This window comes from Ascaphus truei, chromosome 2 (assembly GCF_040206685.1).
Source record: "Ascaphus truei isolate aAscTru1 chromosome 2, aAscTru1.hap1, whole genome shotgun sequence".
Taxonomy (NCBI): Eukaryota; Metazoa; Chordata; class Amphibia; order Anura; family Ascaphidae; genus Ascaphus; species Ascaphus truei.
Window position 1 is genome coordinate 422,542,590 of NC_134484.1, and position 22,443 is coordinate 422,565,032.

Consider the following 22,443-nt stretch of genomic DNA (forward strand, 5'->3'; position numbering starts at 1 on the left):
GTGGGGAGAGGCCCTAACTAATTTGGGCAGCAATCCCCTTAAGTACAGCTAGGAGGAGGGCACCAGGTCTGACCCATGATTGGGTACACCCAGGCCTAGTTCCACTGCCTCCCCCTGTCACTCAAGGGCACTGCAGGGAGTGGGGAAAACCCATGATTAGTACTGGGAGGCCTGCTCTTACCAGGGCATACTGCCAGGGAGGGCAGACTGGTAGCCAAGAACCAGTCCTGGCTACATATGTGAACAAGAGTAAAGTGCTACAGAGTTGTCCTGGAACAGGATTGTGTTTTTCTCTGTCTCCAAGCTGCCAGCTCTCCTCAGCCTATCTGTTGCAACATCGTTGCGATCCCTTATGGGTTTCTTGGCTTCAGCCAGTTGCCTTGGCAACCCCCCTGCCTTTTACCATGATGGACTGCTCCCCCTCCCCTTGCCAGGTGGTATTGTCCCAGTTAATTTCCCATCAGCCCAGATCAGCAAGCTGTCTTTTAGCTCCAGCAACCATCTGAAATGTCTGTGAATTCACTGTATAACCCTGTTCTTTTAATGTAACCATGTATTTTTTTATAACTCTGTGCCAGGACATACTTGAAAACGAGAGGTAACTCTCAATGTATTTACTTCCTGGTAAAACATTTTTATAAATAAAATAAATAAATAAATCTTGAGCAGTCATCTCTCCTATCCTGGTAAAGTTACTGATTTTTTACCTATCCCTATAGCTTGCATTTAGCCCACTTCCCTCATAGCTCCCGTTCCCCTCCATTGCTCTTATGTCCCAGTGTTCCCTCTGTACCCCCCCCCCCTTTTTATTTGTATGTATAAACACTTCAGCATGTAAGAAGGTTCCCTTGCTTGATATATGGGATTGAGTTAACCTGCCTGTCCCTACGCATCTATCAGGGTGTGCTTGGGCCAGAACAATAGTCATTAGCATCTGGTCTAAAATTATGCTAATGAGGTTATAAATTAGCGGGACTGCTGATGTGCAGATTGAAGTCTGTTGCAATTGTACAACAAGATCAACCTGATTAAGATCCAAGATTTCCATAATAATATGAGGTTTTAAATGGTGCCTCTGGATTACCTCATCAGCAGGCATGCCAAACAAACTCATTCGAGCCCTATCATTTATTTCCCTTCTTCCCCTGTCTCTTGGTCTATTAACCTGTAAAGCAGGGATGCTCAACTCCAGTACCCAAGACCCCCCAACAGGTCAGGTTTTTAGGATATCCCAGCTACAGCAACGGTGACTTAATCAGTGGCTCAGTCTTTGACTCAATCTGTAAAGCATTCTGTGCCTTGCAGCATCTGTGAATCAATAGAGCAGCAAAAGCAGCCACGGTGCACCAACATCAATGGTGAAGTTAGTGTTTTCTTATAGCGTAGTTTGATTTGCACCTTTTCCACATAGGCAACAATTAAAATACCTAAGCAAATTAACAAACGCTAAAAAACCTTTAAATTGGACACAAGTGTACAACAGATGCTAGTCCATAGGTGTACGTCTATGCAGCACTAATTTAAATAAATTAGGAATATGGACACCTACACTCTGCCTGACAGGTCGTAATTTTACCAACCCTTTCTCAGAATACCATGTGCATCTTGTTTTGGGTAACTCAAAATGGAGTTCTTATTTTTACAGGTAGTAAACTTCCCTTTGTGCTCACACAATAAGTTAGCGCTAGGACTTCACTGGCCTTAGCCAACTCTAAAGATTTCACACTGAAAGCAGAACGGGAAAGGAAAATTATTTAAAAAAAATATACTGGTTTAAGAGAACATGTAGTGTTGTTTAGCAGCAATGAGATAACAGAGAATACAGCTCAATACGATGTATTGAAAAAGACCGATAGAAAAGTGTGGTGCTCGTTATTTACAAACGGTGCTCATATTTAATACCAGTAATGGTCTGGCCACGGCTGATATTTTTTGTTACAAAGCAGCATTCTTGCCACTACATGCAGCCAATGTAAATCCGCAGCAGAAAAAAAACCTAACTGAATTGGACAGTAACAGTCAATCCAAAACTGTTTTGAAATGTGCTACAGCTTAGCATACCTACTTGGCTCATATTTAGCTCCCGGGATTTACCATGAATAGTTTCCACAACCACAGTATAAAACCTAACGTGATATCATCATGTATCTTTTTTTTTAGCTTGTTGCATGAGTATCAAAGGAAGTTTCCTTATAATTTATGAATACAAAAATCACTCAGTATTTGACTCTCTATTATGCTCTGAAAACATAATTTATTGTCACAAGATATTTTATACCAGAATAACTTATCATAGTACAAACAATGGTGAAGTATTCACTTTTAGATTCAAAGTCACATTTTGGTAACAACACCCAGCACAATAACTTTGTGAAGTCCCAGGAAGCCAATTGTTGTCAGAGGGGCCAAAAGATTGCAGGCTTCTCAGGCAGGGGTAAAACAATGATGATGAGAATCAATACAAAGGATACAAAGGATACTTCATCAGTTCATACAGTCATCACGTACATTGCATACCCAGCTTGGCACTTTTAAAACCATTTAAACAGGAATTCAAAAAAAAAAAAAATATATATATATATATAAAAAATAATATTTTCATATGAAATCATCTTCCCAATACATTTTGAAAAGCAATAAGGCTATCTTACATCAACCCTTTCAGTGCTGGAGGAAATGCAACACATTGCAAACGAATGCCACGCAGAGACCTCAGCTCAGAAGGCACTTGGGGTTATTTATTAAAGACGCCGGCTGTAAAAGCAGAAGCAGAAAATAGCACCGGATTAATAATAGATTAAAAAAAAAAAACCTGGGGTCTACTTACTATTTACAGTCTCTCAGCTGCAAAACCGGGGCAAAACGAGTGCAAAAAATAGCACCATACAGTGTTTCCCCCAAAGGAATCCCATTTATCAGCAGTGTTTCTTTGATAAATTTGACTCAATTCTTTTGCCGTCTCGCAGCCGGGAGAGTGAGGGCCCTGTGTATGTACCAAGATTGTATTTAACAATTTTGTGGGTGTCAAAATTTCAGTGCTAAAAAGTAAAATACTGTAGATTTTTTTAAATAGTGCGCCGTACCAGTATTTATGAAGACTTCATACATACAGTATAATGTGTCATTTGTTGTTTGAATTTTTTTTTTTTACACATCTCTTATGTTTAATACAGTACATGGTTGATACAATTTACATTAAAATAGAATGATGTGTATTTTATTTACGTAGTGTTAGTAAATATCAATAATTAGTGTAATATTATTCATAATAGCCATACTGTGAAAATAATATATATTTTTTTAACTATTATTAATAATAATATTTAAACATCTGTGCAACGTCAATAAATTTTTTGGATTGAAATGAAGCAACTTAATGCTGAGCTAACACTATAAAGAGTCTTTAGGGTTTACGCCAAGTTCAACTTGGCGGGAGATTTTGACGCACTTTTAATTGATTTTGTGGCACACAGAAATATTTTCTTTTTCTAATGATACATACCATTTCCATGCCTAGCGCCGTCCATTTCTGTCCGTCAAACAAATGAAAAACACATTTTTGAGGCACCTGGATCAGTACTTTTTAGCACTGAAATTCTCCTCTGAGGTCTATTTATTAATGCAATAGTGGAGCAAATCTGGGGGGTGGGGGGAGGTGATCTGCACTATGGGGTCTATGTATTAATGTAGAGAAAGGTGTGTTTTTACATTAGGAGCAGAGTTCCATCGTACACAAGAACAGTTTCTCACATGTGATGCAGCATTTTAGACTCATGCCACTTCAGCTATGGCTGGGGAGGGGAAAGAATGCCGCACAGAGACGCAGAATGTGATACACCTCATTATAATATGTGCACCATGTACCTCCAACTACTGATACTTCCCAAGTCGCAAGCTAGACAGATGGGACAACATTGGAGCGAAATAAGAGGAACATACACCAGTTTCGAGTCAAAATGACCTTCCCAAAATATATAAAAGAAGGAAATCCAATGGAAATCAATAGGATTTTTCTTATGCACCAGTTCGCCTTGTTACATACAGTAGTCTCGTCTAAGGGGTATATGAAAGGGTCATGTATCAAAGTCTTCTGGCTGCAAAACCTGGCAACAAATAATACCAAATTTATTAAAACAAATTTTTTTTTAAAAAAGAGTGCTGTTGATTCCAATGGGATTATTTATATTGATAAACAGTAGGCTAAATGTTGTACCACTTTCTGCCCTGGTTTTACAGCAGGGAAGTTTTCATACATAACCCTTTATGTATCACTGTTTCTTTTTGGAAATATGGTGTAGAAATGGAATCGTGCATATATTGCATCGAACAAGACATGATGATTACCAACCAGCTAAAATGTAACATTTGTTTAAACAGCATCTTGGGGGTTAACGTATACATGTTTCTTGGCTGTAGAACTGGAAGAAAATGGGGAATAAAAATCAGCTCCAGATTTGTAAAGAAAAAACATCCCTCTGCTTGTTATATTTTTCCTTTCTTAAATGTGATCTTTTTGTTACCCTGGGGACTTTGATCGATAACCTCTTTGTAACTAGTTGGCAGGCATACCAAAAGGGCTTGCAATGTGTTGTACATGCAATATTGCAAGTTGATTCAAATCCACTCTTTTAGTGCAACTAAAGACATTAGGGTCTATTTATTAGTCTCCTGAATTCAAAAGTAGAGCAAAACTCGTGGGAAAAGGACGACACCAGATTCACCAAAGAATACAAATCCTACTGCTTTCCATGGGATTCTCTTTTTTGATAAATATGGTGCTGCTTTTGTTTGGTTTTTGCTCCAGTTTTACATCTTGGAAACTTTAATAAACAGACCCCCTTACTTTGAAACCCCTTTTCACATGCAGATTAGCCATGATGCAGCATTCTTTATGGCCCTTCTGAAAGTGAAGTTAAAAAGAAAATGATGATCCTATCTTAAAGGTGGACAAGTTTAGTAGGCAGCACATATGCGCTGCGATAGCCACATTTATATAGACATGGAGACAGTTCTTCAAATGTTAGCACAATCTACAGAGAGATGTGTTCTCTGCATCCCAGTTGCTGTAAGTGCAGCAGACCTGATAGATTTGGAATGTATCCTGCCCCTTACGGCAAAACTGGGACAATGCTTTATTTTTGGTTGGCACGAAGATCCATGTACAATCATTCCTGTTACATGAGAAAACAAAACATTTTTATCACAAGTCCTTGGAGATATACTAGAAGTACTGTAGGCCTAATTTAAACTCAGATGTCACAGTAAGAAATACGTGCTGTATTATTGAGAAAAGTCTCCAAATGCACCTGGTTAAGTTTTCTCCAGGCTGCTAGGCCAAGGAACCAAGGAATATCCCGGGTGTAAAGTATCACTGAAATAGGTCCTTAGCTCGAGTGGAGAAAGAGAGGAGAGGGAAATAACGCAGGGAAATACATTTAGGTTACTTGAATAAAGCCAAACTGTGGTGTTACCCACATCCAGAACCTGTGAAAGCCTTACAGTACATTACAGGGCAGGATGGAAGTAGCAGTAAGTTTAGTTATGAGTTCATGAACATAACGTTAAGTCCCTGTGTTCATTTTGTAGACTTTAGTGGATAGGCGATGCTATAATAACACTTAATTTGCATATCACCTGCATGTCATTGTCACTAATGTTCATTATAATGAACGCTATACTCTTTATGGGAGAAAACATTGCTTAATATTATTTTATTGTCTTTAAAAGGTTCACCGTTAATCTTACTTTAACATGAACTAACTTAAAATAACTTTGTGTATCTGGGCCCAAGTATGAATTTCCCAGCATACATATTCCGTGCATCCTCTTATACATAACCCCCTATTTTTGCATCAAGGCAATTTTGAAGCAAATTGATAAAAGGGGCATATTCATCTTTGGCCATTAAGTCAAGGTATTTTGCTCATATTTTGCCTCATTTGCGTCAGCTTGGGTTTGTCGAGTTTCATTAAAGGGATTCAGGGAGGAGTTTCATAATGTTCATATGATAAAGGAATATATCAAAATCTGCACCTTTGTGCATATAGGCAGCTTTGGTCCCTTTAAATCTAAATCAAAAACTTCCATAGACATAAGTCTCACTTCCTGACAACGAAATTCATTAAGAAGTTTCTTACAATTGAAGGAACCGAAAGCAGAAATTGGTACAGTACATCAGAACCAAGCTTTCTTTGCACTGCAACATAGAGCCTGACAGCTTGTGAGAGTTCTACACATTCCATGTCCTACCATAAAGGATAGCATTGGACACAACTGTACTAAGCAATGCACTTAGCTCATGCAAAGCTTGCCATTATACTGTACATAGTGTTTTTTGAGCCCTTTAGCGGTTTATTGTAATAATCCCGTCAGTGCCAGTAGGATTTCCCTGCAATGCTATGCCATCTATTCTGGCACTATAGGAATTTGTATAAAATACGAAATAAAGTAAAAAATATTTGAATTTTGGTTGGTTTAGTCAACCCAAGAAAAGAACAGGACAGATTTAACAAATTCTGCTTTTCTTTGTAACCTAAAATAAATATTTCACCTTCTGGAGATGCTTGGATCCATGTTGGCTTTTCTATTGAATCAATATTAAAATGTTTCTTTCAATTGTATTTCTTTCTATAACAAATATGGTGTTACCTTATCCGCCATTTCCTCCCCAGTTTTGCAGCAGGACGTCAAGTTAATAGCAACGCTGTATCCACCAAGTTCAATTATGTACTGTAACTGTAAGCCTCGTTTTCTCCCATAAAGAGCATGGGGTTAAGTATAACAGACGTTAGTGACAATGAGATGCTAATGAAGCATTATTATAGCAAATCCTAACATGACCGAGGCGACTTCATGTTACTTTGTAGTGTCTGGAAAGGTGTAACGCCAAGGTAGACATGATTTAAATAATATAGTGTTCGTTCCCAGCGTTATTTCCCTCTGCTCTTTCTTAGAGAACATAACATCTGTTCCGGTTTTCGGTAATATCACATTATGTTCCCGTATTTAACAGCGTTTAGTGCATCAGGGCCTTTGTGTCTGTAATGGTCAAGTATTGTGTGTCTATTTTGCCTCCTATATAATAGTAAGTGCCTTTGGGAGGAATCAAATGGAGCAATAGGAGGTGTTCGGAATGAGTTACTATATGCACTTGGAGTGCAAAAATATAATGCGTCAAATTCTTTATCTCTTGTGGCCATTCTCTTCTTTTCCCTTTGCAAGAGCTATGGTGGCATAAACATATCTCTAAAAGGAACTATGTGCACACATGTTAAACATCCTTTTTTTATATACTGGGTGCTCACAGGACAGCTGATCAAGCTAAATATAATATGCACCGCAGAGGGGTGTTCTTATGAAGTTGTTTTTCTTGTAAACCTGTCTGAGAGTCCAGATCTGCTTCAGTTGTAAGAACATTTACATTTGGCTTGGATACAAGCAATACAAGTTTTGACATCTGTCAAGGTGCACTTTATTAAGTTTTAATAACTTTTTTTTCAACCTTCCTTCTCTCCCCACCCCCCGCTTAGATAATTCACACAAACACACACACACAAAAAAAGGATTCTGTACACGGTAAATCTATTCGCTTCAATGGGTTTACATCATGTGGTACAACGGTTGTCATTTTTAGTGACTAAGCCCTGTCTATTCTACCATCTTATTACACATTCAAACGTCAACATCTTTATCATGCGCAGATTCCACTGCACTGTTAATATTTCTCTGGAAATAATAGTGACTTCCATGTATTCAAGGAACAGGGAAGAACGTAATATTTCAGGTCCAACAATGACCTTTCATCAGGCATCTGATGAAAGGTTCATGTTGGAACTGAAATATTGCATTCTGCACTGTTCCGTGAATACATGGAAGACACTGCAACAAGATAATTGTGAGTAGAGTTCTATGTGGTATCTCTTTTGTGGAATTCTGCTTTCATTATGTTGTTTGTCTCGTGTTGGCCACACATGCAGACTTGTCCTCATTGAAGTGTTTTGTCCCCAATTTTTCCGTGTACCTGTAAATAATAGGCAATATGGCATTTCATTTTTGTTTCAGGTGACTTTCACAGACAAATTATTTTTTGTGTGTGTGTGTGTGTGTTTTTTTTCCTTTTTAGTACAGGTAGTTTTTACTTTAACCCGAGTACAAGAAATCCTAGATTAAATACAAAAAGACAAAGCATTATGGCATTCATAATTTAAGGCATAAATATGTTATATTATGCCCACGTTATAGCTTATTTCTTTTAGGCAAGGCACGTATGGTAATAGCAACGCAAACATTTTTACTTATATTCTGAGTAGCATAAAATAAGTTAGTATTTCAGTTAAAAAAAAAAATTGTAAGACATTATTATTTACATGTCCCGTAGAACCAGTTGGATCTCATACATTTCAGAAGTCCAAGTTTTCGTGGAACTGGCTGTTTAGCGACCATAATATAAAAAAGGGTCTAAGGCATACAAGGCTCCTGATCGCCGCGGCTAACTCAGGAAAATTCCATCATTGGTGGGAAGGCAGTCCGAGGAAGAGCTAATATTGCTGTAGTAGTGGCACTTTGACAGTCTTCACTTCTGATATATGTGACGATTTCTGAATGATGCAGCTGGTCGTTCCCTGCAGCTTATCCTTTCCTTGTGCAAGGTTCGTTAAGGCCATGGCTGCATTGATCTCCCTCCAGTAAGTTTCATCTCTGCTGGCTCCCTTTTTATTAACTGCACTAGATTAAATGAAAGAAACATATTTCTGTCAGATTGTTTAATTTAAAGCAGTACCCTGCCTGAGATTCCTTAGTGAAATAAAATAATAATACAGTATATGGCTGTGCTCAGTGGTGTTTACTATGTCTATACACATCTTAAACTACCAAGCAACATGCACTTAATGAGTTAAGCCTAAAAATGTAATCTGGAAGAGCTCCCACCAGCAATGTGTGTCCCCCTGTGCCAACATCTCAAATGTGGGCTCACTGCATAAGGGAAAACACTTTACTACTGTTTAGCATTTTAAAAGAATCAAAATGGCGGCCCATGTCACACACTTGTGAAGAGGTGCTGGGTTTCACGTTAAAAGCCAGCACTTCCAGAAGAAAAAGGAGTCACTCTGTTTAACTAGCAAGAGTCTTGTGTAGCAAAGATATAAGGTAAAACAAATGAGAATACACAAAGAAGAAACACAAGAAAATATGTGTATTATGAAATTGATGTAGAAATAGAAACATCCTTGGTTAGTGACTAAATTAAGGTCCAGTGGAAATGTTTTGATTTCAATCAATCCTGCAGGACGTGCATAAGAAAGTACTTACTCACCTTTGGCACTTGTTTGGTCCAGACTCCAACGTATCTAAAACAAATAGAAACAGTGTTTTTATTTAACAAAAAGTGAAAAATAATCAAAGTAATGCTTTGTAAAAAAAAAATAACAGTTCTATTCACCAGGACAGGAAATAGCTGCTGCTAGCAAAAGTAGGACTAAGTGTGCACATGCATTTGTTAAACACAATTGCTAATGCTATTCCCATCGTGTTTTCTCTGCAAAACGGCTTGTGCAGTATTTACAAAAAGTGTCAGGCAGTCTTAATTCTGAGACTGGAATCTAAAAGATTCTATATCTCCCGAAGCGGACGATCGGGCTGTTTTCGGACAAAATTCCACATTGAAGTCAATGGTGAAGTTCGGCCGAAAACCGCCTGATTGGCCACTTTGGGGGATGTAGAATGAGCCCCTCAGAGAGCCATTTATCAAAGTCTCCCAGCTGCACAACGGGGGCAAAACTACTGCTCTGGATTTAGCAAAGAAAAAATCCCATTTTGTTTTAATGGGAATATTTTTTCATGATTAATTAGGTTCCATTTTTTTTTTGCCCCTGTTGTGCAGCCGGGAGATTTTGATAAATGATCCCCAATGTATTAAAGAATCCCAATCACTAAACTGGAACAAATAAACACACCAGATGTATGAATGTTAAAAACGCCCAATTAAAACCCATGTATCAATAGAAAACATCCCACTGAAAGCGATGGGACTTTTTTCCTTGATACTTTCCCCTTGATACATAGTCCCACATTCAAACTGCATGCAAAGCACCATTAAAGTCAGTTGGGTTTATCTGTGCGGTAGCGCTGCACCAGCGCTATCACACTTTAATAAAGGAAGTCCATAATCCCCATAGATCCCATGGGATTTTGTTCTTTAATAAATATCATTCAGTATGCCTTCGCTAGTTTTAAAGTTTGGAAGCCTTTGAGAAATAGTCTCCCTGTAGATCATCCCGCTAGCAATAAAAATGAAGTTTTAATAAATAGAGTGCAAGGGAAATGAGTTTGCTGTTCAGTGCATTGCGTGTCCCTCTAACACACAACAGTCATACTAAATGGCATTAAGAAATACTGTATGTGTACAGCAGCGGCAGCTCTTATTCGAGCAAATGCCGCTGGCTGAATGAGGCTGGGAAGCGGGTAGCCGCGGCGCGTGGCGGCGCACTGTGACGTCACGGTCACAAGCGCGCCCGGCTTCCCCGTCTTCCCCGGCTTCCCCAGGCTTCCCCGACACCCCTGGAGTTCAAATCTAGGTAAGCGGGGGTGCGGGGAAGCAGAGGGGCAGAGTAGAAGCCGGGTTCGGGGTGTCTTTGGGGTGGTAATTGCGCGCGATGTGGAGGGGGGGTGCGTGGGGGAAACGCGGCGGCGCGCGTTTCTGACTGGCGGCAGCTGGGGTAGATCCCGGCATGCCGCCGGCATTTACTTTAATAAAGTATGTCGCTACTGTATATGTGCTATCACTGGGATGCAATATGAACAGTATCAAAGGATATAATATCCACAGGGAAGACTGAAAGATCTAGCTCCACCAAATACCTACAGTATAATGGGCTATGGAGGCAAGACATATATACTGCTAGAAGCAAAAATAATACATTTTTAATAATAATCAGGAACAACGCCGAAATGAATGTGATCAAAATCAACATACGTAAAAAATAAAATTGGAATAAAATAAGTCTCCAGATAGGGAACGGATATTTGGAGAAAATAGTAACAGGGTAAATGACAAATGCTATAATGTCATAAGTGAATACACACACCCCACTAGTATAAAGGTATGTATCAAATTCACACCCCCTGGATACCACTACCAAGTGACAGAACTCGTCTAATGTAGAGCCTGGAACATTAATGGTTGTGTGCTAGAGCAAACCGGGACTGAGTGTGTATATTGTACATCGTAACAGTACGTATCAGTATAGTAACAATATGTATCAGTAAAATATAGTACACAGTGCTGTATATTGAATCCCAACGTAAGCTTGCGCCGGTGTGTAAATAAAAACAACTGATATATGCTGCAGCATGACTGTAGAGAAGATAAAAACAGCCCAAATACAACCGCATGTGGTGTGACACCCAGGACACTACCAGCCTCCAAATGCCGTCCCACTTGTGGACGCCACCACCGTGACGTCACCACGCCTCATATATGTGTATATGTGGCACATTATGGCTTTTAAAATCATTGCATTTTATATAACACATTTAAAGTGTAGAAGAATCTCTGAGAAACTTTTATATAAACCTTTATCTATTAGAAATCAGGTACATGGTATTAACCAGTTGGGTTTTTTGATGCGCAGAGTCCCTTTAACTTCACAAAAGTAGAAGCCTTGTGCTCTAATACCTGCCCCACAGACCATGCAGCCACCAGAGCTGCATTCTACTTGTAACCTCAAGTAGCAAATCACATGGTCCCATCCATTCACAATTAACTCCTTCAGCGCCGAACAGGTTAATTTAGGGCACAAATCCTGCTAGCTACTGTTATCAAAGAACGTTTCATTTATTGAAAAAACTAAAATGACCACGTCCAGTATGAATGTGACATATGTCTACACATATTGCTCAATCAGATTTGTTCTCAGTCACGCACACAGGCAGCACAGTGAAAGACTTGTGCTATAACCTAATAAAAAACATGTGCAGTAAAATCTAATCAAAACACGGAGTGAAAAGTGACTTAGTCACAAAATGATATATATTTTTTTTTAAACAAATTCTGCCTGAAGGCTAATTACCAAACACTACGTAATGTACGTACCGTATGCAGCCCCATTACTGGCATTTCTGTTTCAATGTGGCCACTTGAATTAATGTATCTCGACATTTTTCTCTAAAACACATTTTCTGGACAGAAGATGACCAGTGTAAGAAAGATTATATTAAAAATATTTGATAAGTCCAGAAAGTAAACATTCTAGCTGCTGATATCTTCTTAATAATCTCCAACTTTGTGAGACATTATTTATTTAAAACAAAAGTAACAGTTTCTATAACAAAATACATAATGTAGAGGGAAAGGATGTACAAAGGCACAAAGGCAGTGATTTATCCACAACTTGCACCAAATCTAGCCAGGAACAATATTCCCATTGACATCAATGAGATTCTTCTTTGGTAAACCTGGTGCAACAGGCACTATCTTTTCTAAAATGTCATTCAAAATCCTAGCTCTGACACGCAGCAAATAAAAAGACCACTTGTGAGCACATTCTCATCTCCGACAGCTCTGCAACCCGGCCTTTCACTATTATCTCCTAGCATACAGTGCTTCCACTGCAGCCAGGGATTCTGGGAAATGACATCCAAATGAGCACACAATGTGCCATCTTTGTATGTCAGCTCTGCCAAACAAAACCCTCAACAATGCTGCCTCACCTTAACTCTGAGCTCTCGTCTCCAAATACTCCTCTAAATGCCCCCTCCGTTCTGCGCAAGACATACACTTCTCTCTTATAACCTCCTCTCACAACCACCTACAAAGCTTCTCCCACCCTGCATTGTATCAATAGTTTTTTCTGCCATGCACCATCCGATTCTCGCCCAGCTTTCAGACCTTACAAAGCTCCCTGAAAACTCACCTCTCTAAGGGAACATGTCTGACACACCTGTGACATGCACCCTCTTCTGAAGCTTACTCAGTCACACAATGATCAGTCACTTATACCCTTTGTTTCAATTGTGCCCCTTATTTTCTTTAGATTGTAAGCCCCCTCGAGCAGGACCCTCCGCACCTTTTGCATTTGTTTGCCTCTGGTTGTTCTTTTTTTTATTTTATTTGAAAGCCCTTGTGTTTATATAACTACTGTGTCCCATTGTACCACACAACAGAATTGGTTGGCGCTTTACAAGTACATAATATTAATAATGAATGTGTTTCTTGTAGTGATTACACTAAATCTATAACATTCTGCTTGGACTTGGTTATCTTTCAAATAAACATTCCATGTGACAGTATGATAAAGATGTTATTTTTGATGATTTTTTAAAGAAATTTCAAATTAAATGATTACTCACTATGCAATACCCTACCAGTTCAATATATCCAAAGAAATACTGCTTCTGAATTGCTTGGCACCATTGTGATACTATAAGAGGTTTATGTACCAAGCCAAAAGTGGAGTAATTCTAGGGTAGATACATTGCACAAGATGTACAATGGTTGTGAATTTGTTCTTGTCAAAACCACTCAATTTGACAAGCTCATAAGTCGCGGAATCGTTTTTAACAAGTCATATTTTGCAACAGAAATGGCATCTATTACATCGCGTCTATTAAAATTACAAATAGTCCCTTAATTTAAACAGCCAATCTGCACGGGTTGTACCTTGTTTTGAAGCGGAATTACCAACAGTGCAACCAACAGTACCAAAAAAAGGGTAGAAACAAATTATAAATGTCAATATTGGAAATAACATGTTTTCAATAAATATTGTTTAAAAGAATTGGAGTTTGTGTTATATTTCTCGAAACAATTTTTTTTTTAATTCCTATGTTCCACAACATAAAGGGCTTCATATTTTTATGTAACAATAGGTCCTCCTAAAATAACATTCATATCCAGTCCTCAATTCTGTATATAAAAATCAACATGACCGTCATCTGAGATAATTTAAGTAATTGGTTATCTCTTCCCCCATGACCCTAAAATATGACATTGCATTTAAAGAAATTGCTTCCATCACCAGTAACATTAAAGAATAACTCGTGAACAATATAAACTGAAATAGCAATCTTTTTTTTTTGCTTACGTATAAACAGAGCATGCAAACTGTTGATGATGTCCATAGATGTGCTTTGTAGCTTCTTCATAGCTAATCTGCTTTCTGCAATACTGTATATAATAATTATATATACACATGTATGCTCTATATTTGGACAAATAATGCAGCTAAATATATGTTTTGAAAATATTCTTAGCTACATAAGTATTGAAAACTCCTACAAAATGGATTATTACCCAAAAAGGCAAAACAATTACAGCAAAGTACGTCGTGAGTTAGCCAGTAGTGTAGAAGGGCAGAAATTAAAATAGAATAGTTAATTAGGCATTGTAACAGGGGAGTTATCCCTGTTCAGGAAATGTGCCTCTAATCCAGCAGTGTGGTGGTTAACTGCTGGTAGTCAATTATCCAACACCACCTGCCTGATTAGCTTCTTAGAAAAGCCTGTCTTTTGAGACAGGAAGAGAGATTGTTCCTGAGTCTCACAACTTGTGAGACTGACCATGGGGACAGATGTCTTGAGCCTGCCAGAAGAAACAGCAGAGCTGCTTGCAAGACAGGGGAAAACACCTCGAAACCTGAATGCTGACAGAACCTGAGAAAAGGCAGCAACCCAGGAAAGAGAGAAGCCTTCCCCACTATAGCTACCGGAGAGACAGATAAGACTTTCTTTTGGAACTGTTATGTATCTGTATATGTTTATATTTTGGGGCTGGTGAATAGCTTAGCTAACCAACCCAGTCAGAGAGGGCTGAGCTACATGTGTAGATAGTCTCCAAAAGCGGAGATAGGCTTTTGTTTGGCTTATTTGCATATATTTTGCTGTGTTAAGGAAACAGGCGCAATAAAAGCCTTATTTAATTTCACCTTATCAAGTCTCCCTTGCATACCTCTACGCATGTCCTCCTACAGGCATATTAAGTGCATGCGTAGTGGCGCTGAATTAGGTTACGTGGCTTGTAATGATGCGATTCTGCATCTATTGAGGTTCTCTCGCCGGCCTTGAGTTGGCGAGTCCCATTCTGTGAGTTCTTGGAAGTGGTTTTGCCTTTTTACGTTAACGGAGCTATTCTAAATACAGCGAGTTTGCAAAAATGACGCCTTTGGGCCATTTTTGTCGTATGGCTCGGCTTTGCAGGGTCGAATGACCCCGCTTCTAAAGAAAATAAAGTTTTCTTCGCGTGGTTTCAACATTTGGACATGAAGGGATTTCAAAATACCTGGTATTGGAGTGAAAAGGGCTCTTTCCGCACAGTTACAGTATGCACTTCCCGCAGCGATTAGAATATCCCCCCTAAGCGTGTCTGGAGGATTAATGTTGTAGGGGTTTCTATCCAGACCGCCCACAGTGATGCCGCGGCTGTCACTGTCGCCAGAGCAGCGGCTTTCTGCTTTTTCAGTCGCAGCTCTGGAGACAACGAGTCTGGCTCCATCTGCATCAAAGCAACAAATCCGAATGATTTGAAGGGACATTTATCTCAGATAAATACTTGCAGTTATTTTGCCACAGAATTGCTCCACTTTAACCTCGATTCACATGCCCTCAAATGTAAGATCCCACAAAAGGTAGATGGAATAGCTTAATTCCAAACTTTACATAGTCCTCTTTAGGTGCCAATATGGAGATTCCTTATGTTAGAGGGGGGGAAATAATGCTCGGCAAAAGGAACTCAGGATTAACTGAAAAATGGTAACACTATTTTAAATTCTAAGGAGACATTTATCAATGTTTCTAGGATAAAAAAAACTGGAGCAGTCATTGAAAAAAACAGCACAAGATTTCTCAAAGAAAAAAAACTTCCATCAGAAAGCAACTGGATTACTTTATTCTGTAAACCTGGCACTTTCTGCATAGGACACTGTCCCAAATATCCCATTTTTTGGGGCTAATATGTGCACCTGTGTTGGGTGCGAAGTATTTATTTCTTATATTTGATGCTGATATATTAGGTTCAGTGTTTATTGAGTAACTGTACATGGCTCGCTAGTCACTGCTGTCGCAGTCTCACAGCAGGGATTTGGGGCTAGATGATTCCAGCCCTACTGCTTCATGGATCCATTATTCTTTATTTTAGGGTTACTATTGTTCAGCAATGAAAAAAATGTCCTCGAAGAACAGAAAATGAATAAAACATGCCCCTAACATACCCACTGAATTAAAAAAAAAACCACGGAACAAGTTTGTCAAGAACACTTGTTAATATGAAACAAAAACTAACTTTCTTTTTAATTGGAACCAGATTGCAATGAAATTAAATGAAGCCATTTCCAAGGTCAGCTAATGCTAAATAAAATAAACCCCACTGTTGTCCAATCTCCTTATGTTGAGTCGTGTTTACTTGGACATATCTTGACTAAATCTGCATCTCATTATATATTGCAGTCATCTGTGCACAGACTGATGTATATTACACAAGCCGTTAACAAGTCTTTGACTAGTATTAAAGGAACAGTGACGATATCATTAGTTGATGACATCCAAGTGATTGGAGACCATTCTGAGAGCAGGTAAAACATACCTGGATATACCATTTTCTGCCAGCAGAGACATCTACATTGTGCAAGGTCCATTAAAAGGTTTGTGCAATTTGACTTTACTATACTTTGCATCTTGATTATAAGAGCCCTGCAGTGACAAACATGGTAAGGTTTCTCCAGGACACTTGAGCATTGGGGGAGTCAAAAACTTTGCCCCATAAAATAAATGTAAAAATCACCAGGAACACTCATTTGCAAATAATCTACCGGGAAGCTTGGATCAATGGTTCACTGTCAGGAAGTGGCACATCATGTTATCGAATGTAGGTTGTTGGGGGAGGGCAAGCTGTGAGAAGCAAGTTATGTGATGCAGAATAAACGTTTAAGAGAGCATCGGTTGGAGATAATGAGAAAAGAGAGGAATGTAAATTAATTCTACAGTATTTAGTCAATGTAAGATTTATATAGAATTGCTGTACTGTTCTTTGTGCAGTGAGACTGTTTTTATGGTTACAGTATGCGTGAAGCAACAAAATAATGCATATTTTATAGCAAAGCTATCTGCATCTGCTCACCAGAAGGGTTCTGTGCTCTGTAAGCTACAGGTCGTTGTACTTGATAAAACAAGGTCATATTTACAATACATTAGAATAATTAAAAAAACCTAGAAATAAATTCTGCTTTATAATCATAAAATATATAATGAATTTCTTATGTAGTCATGCACCTAAGCGTTATCGCACAATATGGTTATATACAATGTTATGCACATACGTCACTCACATAAGTGATACCAGATATTACCGAGCAGCTATTATTCCTCTTATTTCTTATTTTTATATTACTTTGATCTTAGCTAATAGCATAACAATATTTTTTTAATAAATCACTTTACAAATGTAAAACTTTATTACAGATTATGACATTGGACTTCTAATAGTATTTCTGACATCAAGAAAAGTAGTAAAAGGACAGGAACAAGGAACATTGTCATTACTAGACAGCAAACCTTAAGATAACTGAAGCTACAACAAGTTACTGCTAAAGAGGTTCATATACTTGTGGATAACAGTCCATGCTCAGCCATGTGATGTTCAAGATCATAACTGATGTCATTGGCATGTGAACAAAATAAACGTTACAGCAATTACATGAAACACTGCAACAAGTGCTTGTTAAATGTGCAGAGAAGGCTCAGAAGTAATCAGTTTGAAAAAGCAGGTCATAGAAGGATGACTCTTTAGTCATCCGGTTTCACACCTTTAGAATTGGTTATCATTAACATCTTTCTCCTACACACCGAGACTTCAGTGTTAAAGTAGCAATCTAAGTACACGGTCCTTGCTGAAAGAAACTTGACTAATTCTAAAACATAACTCAAAGCCACAGACATATCCTCAACGTACCAATTTCCATTCTGTACAAATTGTAGACATTTAGCACCTTTGTCATTTCCTTGCCTTTCTCCAAGGTCCCAGGTTTCATTAAAGAATCCAGTAATGGTTCCAGTTTTGTCAGTGTTGGTAACTAAGATGTTATTTTTCTGAATGTTCCAGAATATTTTCCATGCAAACTTTTTTCAGTCTTGCCTTTATGTGGACCACAATGTTGCCAACACATTACAAACTGACATTAACAATGATTAACATCGGTACTAACAAGTCCACTATTGCTTCTAACAGTAAAAGGCATAACGAAGTCAAAAGCATAAGTAGGGTTAAACATTCATTAAAAAAAGTAAATTTTGTCTACAACTCTAAAAAAATTAGAATTATTTTATTCATAAGGTATATACAAAGGACACTGTTCTTCCTTCATATCAAATGCTCAAAGAATCTCATCAACTACAGAGAAGGCATATTACATGGTATGTGGGGAAAAAAAAAACTTAATGTACACACCTACAGCAATATAACCTCAATAGCTATTTTTGTTGCAACATACAGTAAATCCCATATATTTCATAAGATTTATTAGCATAACGTGGATCTAAAGAAAATATATTACTTTCTAAACAGTGAAATAATTCTCCTATCAACTTAGAGATCTGAGAGGCACTGTGCTTGCAAGCCTCTTCTCCACGTTGCTCCAAAAAAAAAAAAAATTTGTTCCCTCTTGTGATTATCTCCCAGACCTTTGTTTGCTTTAAAAGCCATTTATTATTATTACTGTCTCTTTGGGTAATACCCGGCATACATATCTCAACACTGCATTGAGTTGTCAGAAGCTTCTGTATTGTCTTTGCATTGAAGGTCCACGTTTCCCATCCATATGAGAGCGCAGGCAGGGTATACTGGTCAAACACTTTCCTTTTGATGCACTGTGAAAGTTACCCTTGCAAGATTGTCTTATTCTTCCAAATGTGCTTCATCCCATCTTCATTCTCCTGTTGATTTCAATCCAAAGATTCCCATCCCATAAATTGATACTTGGTAGCCAAGATATATACAGTTTGACTTCTAGTTCTTTACCATTTATTTGGATCCTTTTAGAGTGTACACATTTGCTCAACATTAGGTTGGTCTTGCTGTGATTATTATGGAGGCCGACCTTACCTGCTTTGGCGGGTCTCTTATTTGTTGCTAGAGGTCTTCTGTACTTGTGGCAAAAATAACAATGCCATCTGTAAATCGTAGGTGACAAAAATATTCACTGTTGCTTTGTATTCCTTTTTCTTCCCAATTCAATGTCTTGACCAATTCTTTAAGTTTTGCTGTGGAAAGCTTTGGTGACATGTTATCTCACCGCCGCACGCCCTTGCGGATTCTTATTTTACTTGTATCTTCAGGTAATCTAATGGTTGATGTGTCATTCTCATAAATGCTCTTTATAATATCAATCTACCCTCTTCTTTAACACTGTCCTCTTAATGTCTTTAAAACGGCCGAGATGAAGACAGAATCGACTTATTTGTTGTAACCTATGAATCCTAATTAGAGTGGTAGATGGTATTCATTACGTTCTTGTATTATTATTATCGTCTATTTGTAAAGCGGCACTATATTCCACAGTGCGGCACAGTGGGGGTACAGAGTGATATCAATTACATCAAAAGAATGACATACAAGTAAGGATAAATAAGTGCAAACAGATACACAACGTAATGAGGGCCCTGCTCTTGACAGTCTAAAGGGAATAAGGGGCAATGTTGAAACAAAAGGTTACGTGGTTGCTAATTTTGGACAAAATATGACTCAGGATGGAGTATGGTCCTTGTACAACTTGGATGTGGTCTATTGTGTTGGATCCATTGTGTAATCCCGCTTATTCTCTAGGCAAAGTCCATGGCGTGTTCTAGTCGATTAGAGAGTTTCTTTGTAAAAATCTTGTCATTGGTTGGTAGTACTGTAGACTGAATTGTCTAACGATGCAATTGGGGGAGGGACGTTATCACACTTTGCTATAACAGAGGTATGTTACAGGATTTTTTTTTACAAAACCCTATGGCAGAAAATGATTTCATCCCTTTGATGTCTGAGGCTACCAATCCATTGCAAATGAATGCCTTCTAGCACCAGTAGGGTTAATATATAACATACACAACCTACAAATGAAATAGAAAGAGCGTTTGAATATTACGCCTTTAGCAGCCATGGTGGCCAGCTATTAATGGGTTGATCATGACTAGCTGGCCACTTGGGCTTCTAAGAGGTTAATGTATTAATATGTTCTTTATTATTAATAATATTATGTATTTTTATTACCTATTATTGGTAGCCTAGTCTTATATTGCCAATTATATACATATGCAAGATAGGCCTTATGCCAGCCTAGGGGATAACAATTAGCATTATATTTCGTCTGTAGCCTGATATCGCCAGGTATCGGAGTTTAGTGAATAGCATTTGAATAGGTAATTAGCCGTTAAATCCTTATTTGCATGCTTATTTGCATACAGGACTATTAAAGGTAATGCACACATACTTCCGCGGTTAAAATCCCTTTATCGCTTATTTAACGCTAGTGATGTGGCTTTATTGAATAGGACAATAATTAAAATTGGCGTTAAATACTGTTAACACCAATTATTTTCATTTACTGACCTTTAGTGAATAGCACCTATAGATCTTTAGCTCCTATTTTGTTTCCGGTTTTACCCCCTTTTAATGGGCAATGTGAGAGAGACGGCATGAGGTCTGGAACAGTATATCTATGCAAAATGACTCCGTACAGCTCTCATATTGATTCATCATTACAAGTAACAAATTCTCCCCAACTATTTTTTTGGAGAAACTGTAGCTTTAAGGGCAAATTTAATCCAGAAACGGGAGACTTCAAAGCAAATGCACAAGCCAACGTTCTTGAGCAAGCTACTTCTGTATCTTCCTGCCAAGTGGATAAGATAGCTGCTGGAAAATATCTCCCCAGCGTGATGTTCCATGGTATTGTGATTGTCATCCAAGTGGGACAGGGAGATGTGATGTGGCGGAGAACACAGAAACCCCGCGGTGACCCGGAGCATAATTTGTACTAATTTTATGTTTACTTTAAAAAAAATCTAAAAGCATCATCAAAAACGGTATCAAGCCACAATCAAACAATGCAATGAACAATCATCACCACCACACACACACACACACACACACACACACACACACACACACACACACACACACACACACACACACACACACACACACACACACAGTGTAAATGCCAGGAGTAAAGCCAAGACATGCCCAAATACAAAAATGTAAAGAGGGGAAGAACCATTATAGGTCCTGTTCCTGCAGCAAAATGTAAAGACCTCCCAAGGTATAACCAAATGGTTCTTCCCCTCGTACAGAGGTAAAGGTTCACAGTGTAGTGTAGGACCTGCATTCATTTGGTTATACCTTGGCTTGGTATGCAGGCTTATGACGCTTTGGCCTAACTAAATAACCAAGTATTTAATATTATTATTGAAGTATTTAACTTTATACTTTTTACTATATATGTTTTGTCAATGGGATGTAGCATTGGGCACCCCTGTCTCTTGTTATATACAGTATATGATATTCTCTCTTTTTGTTTTTATAAACGTAGTCACCGTTGCAGGAAGCCTATTTTATTTTCTGAACAGGAACGCTTAAACTTAAAGTGATAACTGATTCTATTTATTAGGATTTAGGGAATAACAAAATGATTTCCTCCAAATGAAGTACACGTCTTTCCTGACTAGTGTATAGGAGTTCTAGAAATAAATGACAGAAAATAAATAACAGTGTTGTAGTTTTTTGTAAGTGTGTCTTATATTTTTGGAGGCATTGCCTCACTAATAAATAGGAGGGATTCCCCCGAAACATAACCCCTACCAAATATTTCAGCATGCACTACCTTCACATTTATCATAACCCAATTCACTTGAATAGGCCATTAAAGTATCTGTCAGGTATCTTATGGAGTAGGGCCACTTGGTAAATACGGACTAAGGCCCATATTTTACAAGCGGTGCTAGTAGAGTATGCAATAAGACACCTGGTGGGGAAGACACCTTGTGTCTCGTTCAGGTGCTGGAATGTGTTTTATGGCAAACTGTAGCAATGAGAAGGAAATATGGGCCCAAGTGCTCTCTGACACCTGAGGAAGTTGAATAGAAACACTGATGTGTCAAGCAGTCCAAGAAATAATTTGTACATGAATAGTCCACCCAAATTCCCAATAAAAACATCAATTCCACACTTCTTTTTTTATATAATTGGCACTGTATTATTTTTTAACACTGTAATTGTTCTGTTCAAGCCCAAGTAATCTGCCCCTCCAGATCAATAAAACTGAGCAATAAATCAGCATTCCCAATTTTCCAAGAGAAGGTTTCTCACTGTCTCAAAAAGCTGGCAGACCCTTCTCCTGCACAGTTAGCCATGTGCCTTTCAGTGCGTGAGTCTATATATAGAAGGGGAAGTGGAGATAAATTCCATAGACTGAACCA

The 22,443-nt window shown here is 38.3% G+C and overlaps 1 protein-coding gene across 3 annotated transcripts in view; it reads right to left on the minus strand.

The window, feature by feature from the left end:
* Positions 1–2,247: 2,247 nt before the first annotated feature.
* The window catches only part of MKX (mohawk homeobox), a 100,791-nt gene continuing 80,595 nt past the window's right edge, over positions 2,248–22,443 (minus strand). For 2 of the 3 annotated variants that reach the window (XM_075587662.1, XM_075587664.1), the window contains exons 6-7: positions 9,314–9,347; positions 2,248–8,724 (exon numbers count right to left, since the gene is read on the minus strand). In XM_075587662.1, the coding sequence (XP_075443777.1) occupies positions 8,538–8,724; positions 9,314–9,347 (221 nt within the window). In that variant the 3' untranslated portion in view covers positions 2,248–8,537. The remainder of the gene's footprint in view (positions 8,725–9,313; positions 9,348–22,443) is intronic. The other variant, XM_075587663.1, reaches the window with a different exon arrangement.